Source organism: Mixophyes fleayi, chromosome 1 (assembly GCF_038048845.1).
Source record: "Mixophyes fleayi isolate aMixFle1 chromosome 1, aMixFle1.hap1, whole genome shotgun sequence".
Taxonomy (NCBI): Eukaryota; Metazoa; Chordata; class Amphibia; order Anura; family Limnodynastidae; genus Mixophyes; species Mixophyes fleayi.
The window spans coordinates 9081549-9095028 of NC_134402.1; the positions used below are offsets into that span (position 1 = coordinate 9081549).

A 13480-nucleotide genomic window follows, 5' to 3' on the forward strand; every position below is an offset into this window, starting at 1 on the left:
CTAATGTGGTCTGCTTAAATGAGGCACCAGGGGGGGGAAACAGTTGTTGTCCATGGGATGAAAAAGCCCATCGTCATGCCTGGGCAGAATACCTCTTCGGTCTGGAATTATTTCTATCCCAATCCGGAAAACAAATGTATTGCCATATGTAGCTTATGTAAAGCTGCAATAAGCAGGGGTAAGGATCTTGGCCACCTAGGGAAATCCTCCCTTATACGTCACCTGAAGACCCTTTATCATTCTGTGCTTAGTTCAGGAACTGTGGCTAGGACCGTCAGCAGTCCAGGGACACCTAAATCCCTTGATCCTGTTGTATCCACACCAGCAACACCCTCTTCGTCAATTTCCTCCTCGATCCGGATCGTAGGTAGTCCTGCAGGCCATGTCACAGGCATGACTGAGTCCTCTTCAATCCGGGATTCTTCCGGAGGATCCTGCAGCGCTACGCCTACTACTGCCGCTGCTGCTGTTGCTGCTGGGAGTCGGTCATCTTCCCAGAGGGGAAGTCGTAAGACCGCTATGTCTTTCACTAAGCAATTGACCGTACAACAGTCGTTTGCCATAAGGACGAAGTACGACAGTAGTCATCCTATGGCAAAGCGGATAACTGCGGCCTTGACAGCTATGTTGGTGTTAGTGCTACGTGCGTCCGGTGTCCGCCATCAGTGGAGTGGCATTTAGACGGTTGATGGAGGTATTGTGTTCCTGGTACCAAATCCCGTCTAGATTCCACTTCACTAGGCAGGCGATACCCGGGATGTACAGAGAAGTACGAAAAAGTGTCCTCAGTGCTCTGAAAAATGCGGTTGTACCCACTGTCCACTTAACCACGGACATGTGGACAAGTGGTTCAGGGCAAACTAAGGACTATATGACTGTGACAGCCCACTGGGTAGATGCATCGCCTTCAGCAGCAACAGCAGCAGCAGCATCAGTAGCAGCATCTCCGAAACGCCTGCTCATTCCAAGGCAGGCAACGTTGTGTATCACCGGTTTCAGTAAGAGGCACAACGCCGACATCCTCTTAGAAAAACTGAGGGAAATCATCTCGCAGTGGCTTACCCCACTTAGACTCTCCTGGGGATTTGTGGTGTCGGACAACGCCAGTAACATTGTGCGGGCATTACATATGGGCAATTTCCAGCACGTGCCATGTTTTGCCCACACAATAAATTTGGTGGTGCAGCATTATCTTAAAAGTGACAGGGGTGTGCAGGAGATGCTTGCGGTGGCCCGCAAAATTGCAGGACACTTTCGCCATTCTGCCACTGCCTACCGAAGACTGGAGCACCATGAAAAACGCCTGAACCTGCCCTGCCATCACCTCAAACAAGAGGTTGTGACGCGCTGAACTCCACCCTCTATATGCTGCAGAGGATGAAGGAGCAGCAAAAGGCCATTCAAGCATACACAGCCACCTACGACATAGGAGTGGGGATGCGCCTGAGTCAAGCGCAGTGGAGACTGATTTCCGTGTTGTGCAAGGTTCTCCAGCCGTTTGAACTTGCCACACGAGAAGTCAGTTCCGACACTGCCAGCTTGAGTCAGGCGATTCCCCTGATCAGGCTGTTGCAGAAGCAGCTGGAGAAAGTGAAGGAGGAGCTTGTAAAGCATTGCGATTCCACAAAGCATGTAGCTCTTATGGATGAAGCCCTTCGTACACTTTGCCAGGATCCGAGGGTGGTCAGTCTTTTAAAGTCAGAGGAATACATTCTGGCCACCGTGCTCGATCCTCGGTTTAAAGCGTATGTTGTGTCTCTTTTTCCGGTGGACACAAGTCTACAGCGGTGCTAAGACCTGCTGATCAGGAGATTGTCCTCTGAAGAGGACCGTGACATGGCAACAGCTCCTCCTTCATTTTCTTCCACACCTGTGGCTGCGAGGAAACAGCTGAGATTTCCTAAATGACCCGCTGGCGGGTATGCAGAGCAGGCAGGAGCGAATTTGAACATCTGGTCCGGACTGAAGGACCTGCCAACGATTGCTGACATATCTACTGTCGCTGCATTGGATGCTGTCACCATTGAAAAAATGGTGGAGGATTACTTTGGTGACAGCATCCAAGTAGACATGTCAGACAGTTCTTACTTGTACTGGCAGGAAAAAAAGCCAGTTTGGAAGCCCCTGTACAAACTGGCTCTATTTTACCTGAGTTGTCCCCCCTCCAGTGTGTACTCCGAAGTGCAGCGGGGAACCTGGTCAGTGAGCGGCGAAGGAGGTTGCTTCCGCAAAATGTGGAGAAGATGACGTTCATCAAAATGAATTATCAATTCTACAATGAAGACCAGCAATGGCCTCCAGAGAATACAGAGGGACCTGTGATTGTGGAGTCCAGCAGGGACGAATTGATAATGTGTGAGGATGAGGAAGTACAAACTGAAGGTGGCGAGGAATCAGAGGATAAGGATGAGGACGACATCTTGCCTCAGTAGAGCCAGTTTACTTTGTACAGGGAGAGATGAATTGCTTTTTTTGTGTGTGGGGACCCAAACAAACCAATCATTTCAGCCACAGTAGTTTGGTAGGCCCTGTCGCTGAAATGATTGGTTTGTTAAAATGTGCATGTCCTTTTTCCGCAACATAAGAGTGGGTGGGAGGGCCCAAGGACAATTCCATCTTGCACCTATTTTTTTGGCATTATATGATTTAAACTGCCATCCTGTCTGCCACTGCAGTGCCACTCCTAGATGGGCCACGTGTTTGTGCCGCCCACTTGTGTTGCTTAGCTTAGTCATCCAGCTACCTCGGTGCAACCTTTTGGCCTAAAAACAATATTGTGTGGTGTGAGGTGTTCAGAATAGAAAGGATATGAGTGGAAATTAATGTTATTGAGGTTAATAATAGAGTAGGAGTGAAACAAAAACAAAAATCTGGATTTTAGCAGTTTTTATGCTTTTTAAAAAAAAAGTCAGAACCCAAAACCCAAAACCTTGAGGGGGTGTTTTGGCAAAACCCATTAGAACCCAAAACCTGAAGGTAATCAGAACCCAAAACCCAAAACGCAAAAAGTGGCCGGTGCACATCCCTAATCAGAACCCAAAACCCAAAACGCGAAAAGTGTCCGGTGCACATCCCTAGTTCAGATGTCTATACTATACATACTATAATGGGTGGGGTACGTCAGCTTGAAGGGTGACACTTACATTCCTGCTGTTATGGGGACAATGCATGGAGCCAGCAGCTGTACAATGTACAAGCCTTTCTATAAATACATTCTTCAGCCGGCGGCTCCATGCATTGCCGCCCAGAGCCGTAACTAGGGTGGTGCGGGCGGTGCCATCGCCCCGGGCGCAAGCCCTAGAGGGCGCAGCAGCCGCCCGCTACCTTCCCCTACCCGCCGGCATATTAAAAAAAAAAAGAAAAAGAAAATTGCAGCCGTGTCAATAAAGTTAATACAAAAGGAGGGGAAAAAAAAAAAAAAAAGTCACCTGATCTCCCGGCGCCTCCCGGCAGTCTCCTCGCTCCCACTGAATGTGACGTCGTATTCAGCGAGGAGCACTGCTGGGGCAGAGGCAGCGTAACAGCACAGGACACAGGACACAGGACACAGGACACAGGACACAGGACACAGGACACAGGACGGGTAAGTAAAATTGTATTTATATTATGTGTGTGTGGGCAAGCTATGTATTTTTCCTCAGCTTAGGAGGTCACTCAATATTCAAAAGCCAGCATTTTTTTGCAAAATGCCTTTTACAACAATCCAGTAACTGTTTTACTAAACAATTGATCTATAAGCGATCTGGAATGTACCTAAAGTGCTTATTTATTAACTTATCCAGCAAGTTAGTAGGTCTGTATTTTAGAAAAAAAAGTAAAATATAAAATAAAAAATAAAAAATTTGTGTTCTGCAAAATTAAATATCCTTTTTGCTTGTGGGCGCTTGTGAGTGCTAAAGGAGGCACACTGGTAAACATTTATTTTCTTTACTACCCTCTGACCTATAAGATCTGTTCTGTTACTTGACCTAATATTCCCATCTTGCCTCTTTTTAGTGTACTATATTAAAATAGTAATGTATGTCATAGGGCTTCTCCTTTCTATATAAAAAAAGCTAGCTTAATGGAATCCCACCAGTGTGTGTGTGGGTGTGTGTGTGTGTATATATAGATATGTATATATATATTATATATTCTTTCAGTAAAATGCTAGCCACACCCACAAATTAGGTTGGCCACACCCACTTGTCAAATGCCACTCCCACTTAGATGGGGGGCGCCGGTGCCCTGTCTCGCCCAGGGCACTAAAATGTCTAGTTACGGCACTGTTGCCGCCTTAACAGCAGGAATGTAAGTGTCGCCCTTCAAACTGACGTTCATCTGTGTGTGCCGCTATGTTGATGTCTCGCGCAATTGTTGCCTGTCAATTTTTCAAAGCATCATCATTTTCAGTATGACGGGAATGATAGTCTCGCGATTAGCATGTCGCTGTAAGTGTTGTCGGCATTTTCTGATTCCCAGTAATGACTATCATTGACTATAATAACAAGCTGTAGCCACTACTCTAAACTCTCTGACACCCAATTGATCAGTACACTATTCTAGCAGACAGATCTCTAAATAAACTGCAGTAATATTAGTAGATAACAGCTGTTTTTTGCTATGTAATATATTATAAATTGACTCTTTCACCCTGTCTAATGCTCTCCATGTGAATTTCAGAGCACAGCTTTGCAGCTACCTTCCTCCCTACATGCTATTTCTTGTAGAATGTCAGATGAGAACAGGAGGGAGGGCTATATATGCAATTTATTGAACCAAAATTCGCAAAATCCTGCAATTACCCAGAAATCACATTTTCCTTCTTTTTCAGATGCAATTTTGGCGCAAGAAACGGAGTCATAAGTCGGCTCAACTCAAAAATTCAAAACTCAGATTGGTCAGATTTCTCACTATCTGAACCACTCATCTCTAGTTTATAACACCTATCTTAATTAGTGATGGGCCCATAAGGCAGAGCCGTAACGAGGGCGGTGGGGGCGGTGCGACCGCCCAGGGCACAAAGTCAAGGGGGCACCACGGCCGCACACCATTTGCCCAAACCTAACCACCCAGGTATCCAGGCGGTGCCACAGCTGTGCACCTGTTGCACAGGTAGAAGCAGCGCCTGGTTCCAGACCGCAATACAGGAAGTAAAACAATCACTTCCTGTAGTCTGCAACTCAGCTATGCAGCAGGATCCGCGTTACTGGCAGGAAGGTGTACACTGTACACTGAGAACGTGCAGGAGGAACAGAGCTAGAGCTGAAAATATGGGCATAGTCTGTTCTATAACTGAACTTAATATATAATAATACTCCAAACTATTAAATCAATTAAAGTTTTTATATCATGACTATAGATGTATATATGTATGTATGTATGTATGTATGTATGTATGCATGTATGTATGTATGTATGCATTCTGTTCATGTATATTTAATGTTGGGGGTATAGTTAGAGCTCCAAATTCATGTTTTTTGGTATTATGTTTATTTTTGTATAAGTGGTAATCTTGTGTTTTGTTTTTTACCTCATTTTTATATGTATTTATTAAATAAAATATTTTATTTATTTGATACATATGTGCAGCTTCTGGTTCTGCCCTCTGTATTGGATGAATTGTTTGTAATTATTATAATTGCTTTATCGGTCTTTAGAGCGCTGCCTATATCTATGCGCACAATTAATATAAATATATATATATATATATATATATTTATATATATATCCTTGCTTCCCTGACAATGCGATATGTGCCACCTTCCAGGGTGCAAGGTTGGGATGGCATGCCAGCTTCAGTGTGGGATTAATTTTCTTTGAAAGTCACTGGCTCTGGTTACTAGGGGCCAGGCCTTGCTATGGAGATGTATTCATGCTGGTCTCGTCTGGACCAGCCACCATATTGTACTGGTGTGGTGGTGTCTGATACAGCTGGTGGTTGATCTGGAGTCCGCTCTCCGCCCTCACTTGCACTATCGCACCGCTGCATATAGTAAAACATTTAGTTACGTTTTACCCAATGAATATTTCCTTGACCATTTCCACCTAGCAAGGCAGCGATCACAAAAAAACTCATGAGAAATGAATAGCAGAGAATGCTATTGAGAGTTTGGACAATTTAATTTATTTAATAAATAAAAATGTTATAGACTTTTTTTTGCTGTTTTCATTATTCGTCACATTATGGAGAGGGTATTTAAGTGGTATATGGTGTCAAGGAGTGGTAGTGGGTGAGGTATGGTGCTAAGAAGTGGTGGTGAGTGAGGGGTATTTTAGTGGGTGAGGTATGGTGCCAAGGAGTGGGTGGGAGCATATTAGTGGGTAAGGTGTGGTAACAGGGAGTACTGGTGAACAAGGGCTATTTCAGTGAGTGGGGGATAGTGTAGTATCTGGTGATGTATTTTATCTGGTGGGTGGTGTATTTAGTGAGTGGTAAGAGGGGTGAGTGAGGTAGAGTAGTACAGACAGCAATACTTACCCCTGATACCTTAGACAGCTGATATACCAACCGAGCCGTAACTATGGTAGTGCGACGTGTCATAGTCACAGGTGCCCAGTATTTCCCCTACCTAAATTGTGAGTGTGTGTGTGTGTGGGGGGGGGGGGGGCAGTGTTGTTTCTCACCCAGGGCACTAAAGTATCTAGTTACCGCTCTGCATCTTTTGTGGATGAAGATTCCATATTAACTACTTGATAAAGAAGATTCATTTTGGATTTAGCTGTGTAATAACATGGTAAACTAAGGTTTGTTGTGTCTTTATTTTAATAAAGATGTTTGTATAAATGTGTGCATGTGTTTTTTTTTATTAGGTATGATGGTGGGCACTGGCTGGTAGCGCATGCTGGTGGTTGTAGTTCCACATGCGGCAGATTACTCGAGCAGTCATTAGTTGTGAGGACTTGATGGTATTTATAGTTCCACAAATATATTTAATGTTTTAACACTTTTAATCGTTACTCTTGCACAGACCGCCCCAGGTGCACCATGTGACTATCTTGGACTGGTCCGGGGGTAGTGTGAATTTTCTTGCTAGGCAATTGAATTCTAGAATGACAGTAGTGGTATTACTTTCAAAGCAGTAACCAATAAGTCTGACTTAGTCAGTTACATTATAGTATTGCAAAATTGTAACTCGGGAGTGGAGCAACGATTTATAACTATGATGTTATATTAGTCAAGTTCATGCATGTTACATATTGTAGCAAAGGATTATGGGAATTTACAGAAGCTGTCTGTAAAGATAAGCAGAGCAATTCAGGCAAACAAATCATTTGATTCTAATAAATGTTAGGGCTTCTGATAAATTTGAAGATTACATAACTGTGTATTATTAATTCAAATCAAATTAAATAAATAGATCATCTCTACTTCTCTGTACAGTTGGCACAGGGCTGCAGGCAGGTAAAGTGTATAAGATATTTACCAGATGTATTAGATATCTCTCCTTCTGAACATGGAATACAGTCATAGCAGCATATGGGAGATCCTTTCCTTATTGCTCGTCTGGTTCCTGGAAGACAGATCGCAGAACACAAAGCTTGTGGAACCTAGGAAATACAAATATTAAAATATCATTTGTAGCACCCTCTGACACTCTCTCTTCATTTGATCCCACAAATGAAGAGGAAGTTTCTACTCTCTTCTAATCTTACTACTCTACCTCCTGTCCTCTTGATCCCATTCCCTCACAAATTGGTATGTCCCTGTCTCCTGTTCGCATTCCCCCTCTAACTAAAATCTGTAATCTCTCTCTTTCTACTGGTATTTTTCCATCACTATTCAAGCATGCAGTGATAACTCTCATTTTAAAAAAACAAAATTCTGACCCTAACTCTCTCTTAAATTACCTCCCCATCTCCCAGCTTACATGCCCCTCCAAGCTTCTCGAGAGAATTGCCTACACTCGCCTCACACACTTTCTTATAGCAAACAACCTGTTGTATCCTCTACAGTCAGGCTTTCGCTCTCAACTCTCCACAGAGACTGCACTGACCAAGGTTGTCAATGATTTGATCACAGCAAAAAATAGTAACCATTACTCTCTTCTAATTCTCCTGGATCTCTCTGCTGCATTTGACACTGTTGACCACTCTCTCCTCATACAAACGCTACAATCCCTAGGTCTTGAAGGCACTGTCCTATCCTGGTTCTCATCCTACCTATCTAATCGCTCTTTCAGTGTTAATTTCTCTGTAACCACCTCTGCTCCGCTTCCTTTATCAATTGGAGTACCACAAGGCTCAGTCCTAGGTCCTCTGCTATTCTCTATCTACACCACTTCTTTTGGAAAACTAATAATCTCCTTTGGATTTCAGTATCATCTCTAAGCGGATGATACACAAATTTATCTATCCTCTCCTGATCTTTCACCATCTGTGTTGTCTCGCGTTACTGACTGTCTTTCTGCCATTTCATCTTGGATGTCTTCTCGCCATCTCAGACTCAATCTTTCAAAAACTGAATTAATAATATTTCCACCCAAAAACAGAAGCTTCCTGCATGACATTTCTATTTCTGTTGATAACATGACCATAAATCCCACCCCGCAAGCTCGTTGCCTAGGTGTAATCCTTTATTCACAACTGTCATTTATTCCCCACATCAACTCTATATCTAAATCATGTTACATGCACCTAAAGAACGTTTCCAGAATACGCACATATCTGACACAAGACACCGCAAAAACATTAATTCATGCACTCATCATCTCCCGCATCGACTATTGCAATTCCTTCCTTACTGGTCTTCCCAAAATCAGACTTGAACCCCTACAATCTATTTTGCACGCAGCGGCTAGATTGATTTTGCTTACAAACCGTTTTTCCTCTCCTGAGCCACTCTGTCAGTCTCTACATTGGCTGCCTGTATTTCAACGAATCCAATATAAAATTCTTCTACTAACATACAAGGCCATCAACAAAATTGCACCGACATACATTTCCTCACTGGTCTCGAAATATCTCCCCACTCGACACCTCTGTTCTGCATAAGATCTACGTCTCTCCTCCACTCTCATCACATCCTCCCATTCTCGGTTACAGGATTTTTTCCAGGCTGCAACCACTTTGTGGAATTCCGTTCCACGCACAGTAAGACTTTCCTCTAGTCTTCAAACCTTCAAGCGTTCACTGAAAACCCACCTCTTCAGACAAGATTATGATATTCCTCAACCACCTTCTTAATTTCCCTAGATTACCCTATTACATTCCTCTACACTGCTAACGCAAGACAACAACCCTCTGACCAACATTGCAACACACACAGTCCACTCAATACTTTTACCTTTGCGTTCTAGCTGGTCCATTGTGCAATATGATGTAGCACATGCCCTTGTGTTTCTAACTCCCATTGTCCTATAGACTATAAGCTTGCGAGCAGGGTTCTCTTACCTCTCTGTCTGTATGTATTACCCAGTATTGTCTTATCAATGTTTGTTCCCAATTGTAAAGCGCTACGGAATTTGCTGGCGCTATATAAATAAATGTTGATGATGATGATGATGAAACATTGCCTGAGCTTAACAAATACATTGTTTTAATACATATAATAGAGCTTATACATCCCAAAGAACTTTTATGTGGAGAATATACCTCATGGTAAGTGTGCCATTATAAAAGAGATATTATAAACCTTAATGTACTGATACTATGGATAGTGATATTCCCTATTTCCGTAATGATAGTATGAAAAATATAAAACAAATTCTATTCCTACCGATAAACAAAACATTACAAATCATCATGAAGGCTATCTGTAAACTGAAACCAATTGGCCTGATCCATTAGGGCACATATCTGCCGATTTTGAACTTATTGTATGCAAAATCACTCTGCGCATGCTCAGAACCAGCAGATATGTCCAGTGAAACAGCCCTTTACCATGCTCTAATGCATGGAAAGGGCTGTTACTACCCCTTACATGAAAGGGGGTGTCTTGGTCCGGGAAGGGGTGTGTGGCTGAAGTCAATGTACAGTCTGGGCGCGCCAACTCGAGCACACGCAACTCCCATTTCGGCCATATCTCTTGCTCTAGCTCTGGGGCACACTTCACTTAGTCAGCGGGTCGGCTGGTATTATACCCGGATGACCCGTCGGCTATTTATAATGTTCAAAAAGAGAATTTTTAAAAAAAACACATGTGATCCCCTCCTCATAATGCTATTGACCCCAGTGCTGCCTGGATACTGCTGGTTGTTGTGAAATTGGGGAAAACAAAAAGCAAAGCTTCCTCCTGATTTCACAGAATTCAGCACTAGGCCAACTAGCCAGGGTGCATTGTACTACAGCAGGGGGACACTCGACAGGGGTCGCTCTGCCATAATGACAAACCAACCCCAGACTGTTCAGCACTGGACTGGATTCCCTAGGGAGTCGGGTCTGCAAAACAAATTGTGTGCGGCCCCCCCACTAGGAATTACCAGCTCAGTGCTGAAAGCACTAGTGCTCTTCCTACACCCCTGGGGTGGTGGGTGTAGGGTAATAAAGAGTGTGAAATATAAGAATAAGTTTGAAACACCATTTTAGTTTGTGGAACTACAAGTCCCAGCAAGTCCAGGCTGCCATTAACAGTGTGAGCATGTTGGTGCTTTTAGAACCACATAGCTTGCTGAGCCATGTAGTGCACAAAGTTACAATGTAAATAAGCCACAACTACCTCTTATAACCACATATATTTTTTAAAATAATGAAACCCCATATACTTACCATCTGATGTCTTCATCTGTATGGAATCCAATCTTTTAAGCTTTCAATCCAGTAGAGAAAATGTAATTGCACAAGGATAGGATTGTCCTCATAATCAGAGTTGGGGTTACATTAAAAAAATCTACTATCGAGGGGGTGCTCTTCCAATATACATAAACATTCCATCATCAAGACCAGAGCGGGAGCCACACAAGAAAAGGCCACTCCAGTCCACTAGTTCATTAGGCTATCAAATTAAAATTCATCTTATATTATCTTATTTGTTGGCAAAAAAGCAATTATTCCAAAAATTTATGTTGGCGAAATATTAAAAGTAATACAAGTAATGTGAATAAAGAAGGAAAATCTTGTGTGAACTAAAATCAAAAGGACCCTTCCATAGAAGCCACGTTATAATAACCAAAGGAGTTTAATATTTATCAATTTCATTCATAACTAGCAGAATATAAATTTCTTCTTGCCAGAAATGAGAGATGTCTATTATTATGTTTAGATTTTCATTGCTCCTAAAAAGAGAATTATTGGTATCTTTGTTGTTTTTTAATAAAAATTAAAGAAATATAATAATATTTCATTGTTTTCATATTTTTTGACAATAAATGAGATAATATATGTTGATTTTTAATTTGATAGTATAATGGTCTAGTGGACTTTAGTGCCTTATTCTTTGTGTGGTTTCAGCTCTGCTCTTGATGATAGAAGGATTTTAAGCCTTATTGGATTTAAAGCTTTCTAACTAAATCAAACCAAGATTTTCCAAGGTCCTGTTGATGTTCCAAACAATATATATTCCAAAAGTAGACATTTTCTTTTCTTCCATCCCAAGGACCCCATAATATTCTAAAAGTCCATAAAAAAACATCTCATTATCAGACCAAAGGACCACATAATATTACAAAAGTCCATGAAATACATCTTTTTATCTTCAATTTAAAGGACTCCAAAATGTTCCACAAGGGCTTGAAAAATCTTCTGCTCTTCAGTCCCAAGGACCTCATGATAATTCCACTGGAACAGGCAAACAAAAATAGGTAGTATGCAAACGCACTATGTTCTTCTATGGAAGACCATCCTGCCGCTGAATGAAAGCTAAACTCATGTAAGGTATATTTATATTGTATGTGTCTTTCCCATGGGGGAGATGGACAGTAGACAAACATGAGACAATAGTAGAAGGAACCCAGGTCATGAGAGTTTACATTCTAGAGGGAGGGGTGGTGAGAGACAATAGGAACAACTGGGATAAAATGGAGATGGTGGGATGGTGATTGTTCCTGAGAATTTAATCAGATAGATGGAGTTGGGGGCTCTGTATTTTGTGTAGTCATTTTGCTGTGGGCAGGGACTAATTGCAGGGTCTGGTTGTAAGCCACAAGTATACGCTTGGAAACATTTCAGTATATTATTCTTGGAGATTTATTCAGAACCTTCAAAACCTCTTTCTTAAAATGTTTAGGTGGACTCAACACCTCAGTATCAGCTGTTACCTGTACATGCTGTTTTGAATACATATCTTGACCTTCATCCGGAAGTGGTTGTGTAGGTAGGGCCCCAGTGCATTGCTTTACCAGGGGGCCTATAATGCTGTTAAGACAGCCCTGCTCTGCGTCTAGTTTATTGGGGAATGTCTGACTCCAGCTTTCTGGACCAGGGACTGATAATTCATGTTAAGTTGAGTGAAAATGTGAAATTTTTATTCAAACTAATGATGTAATAATTTTCTCTACTTTCAAATTCAGAGACACAGGAAATTAATGTTATTGACAACACAGTTAATTTTAAACACTGTCATGTATTAATTCTGGACAAAGTTTAAAAAACAAAGAAAAAACAGTTGGGGATTTTAACGTTACAAGTAACCTTAACTTTTTCATAAATCACATGATAATGGATGTGCTTAATGTTATCAATGATGACGTTGCATAGAACATTTAAAACATGATTACATCATGTGATATCAATTATTACCTCAATCATCACAGATAACACATTCAAGATAAATAAGACAACTCAAAAGTCTCATATCTCATTTTAAATGGTAGATTGTTGAACATATATAAATATAGTTATATTCTACCCTTTTAATACTTTCCATTATTATTGTTACTAGTAGTAGTAGTTCTACTATACTTATTGTCATATGTAATATACAATATTATAATTGACCTTTCCATGTCTCCATGTTATTCTAGCAGGTAAAACAATCAGCTGCTGATCTTCTGAAAGTGATCCATCAAATTTCCCTACATAATACTCTAATACAACCGTTGTATTGCCATTTGTTGTCCATACCCAATTCCGAATTTCTAGTGTTTCCGGCAATTCTCCTTTTTCATTAAAAAATTGTTTTTCATTAAATGGACCTCTGTAGTTAACTTTACTTACAAAGTTTCTTAGCTTAAAAAAAACAATACAGTGTAAATATTATTAATGTTTATATCACAACTAGAATATATCTATCTATACATATAAAAGAAGAAGTTTGTTTGTTTGATTGTAGGAAAATATCTTCCACATCCCTGCACTGATTCGGATGAAATCATTGCAAGGTGGTCCAGTTGGATCCCGGACAGATATTAAGGGGTTTAGGGACCCGATCTGACTTTTCACTAGTGTACACTGACCAGAAATTTGACCAGCGGAGCCTGTTGTGAGCCTTCCACTGGATGGAATTGGACGAAAATTTAAAAAGACTTTTAACATTGAATCCTAAAAGACATACTAGGAGGTGTAGCTCTTAGTCGGACCTCCCGTTGGTGTATGCTGGCCAGAACTTTGAACTGTGGAGCAGGTT

General features: G+C 41.5%; 1 protein-coding gene across 1 annotated transcript in view; it reads right to left on the reverse strand.

Moving 5' to 3' along the window:
• The window catches only part of LOC142103555 (vomeronasal type-2 receptor 26-like), a 49961-nt gene that overhangs the window by 22082 nt on the left and 14399 nt on the right, over positions 1 to 13480 (reverse strand). Inside the window, exon 3 of the mRNA XM_075187621.1 lies at positions 7407 to 7530. Coding sequence (XP_075043722.1) covers positions 7407 to 7530 — 124 coding nt within the window. The remainder of the gene's footprint in view (positions 1 to 7406; positions 7531 to 13480) is intronic.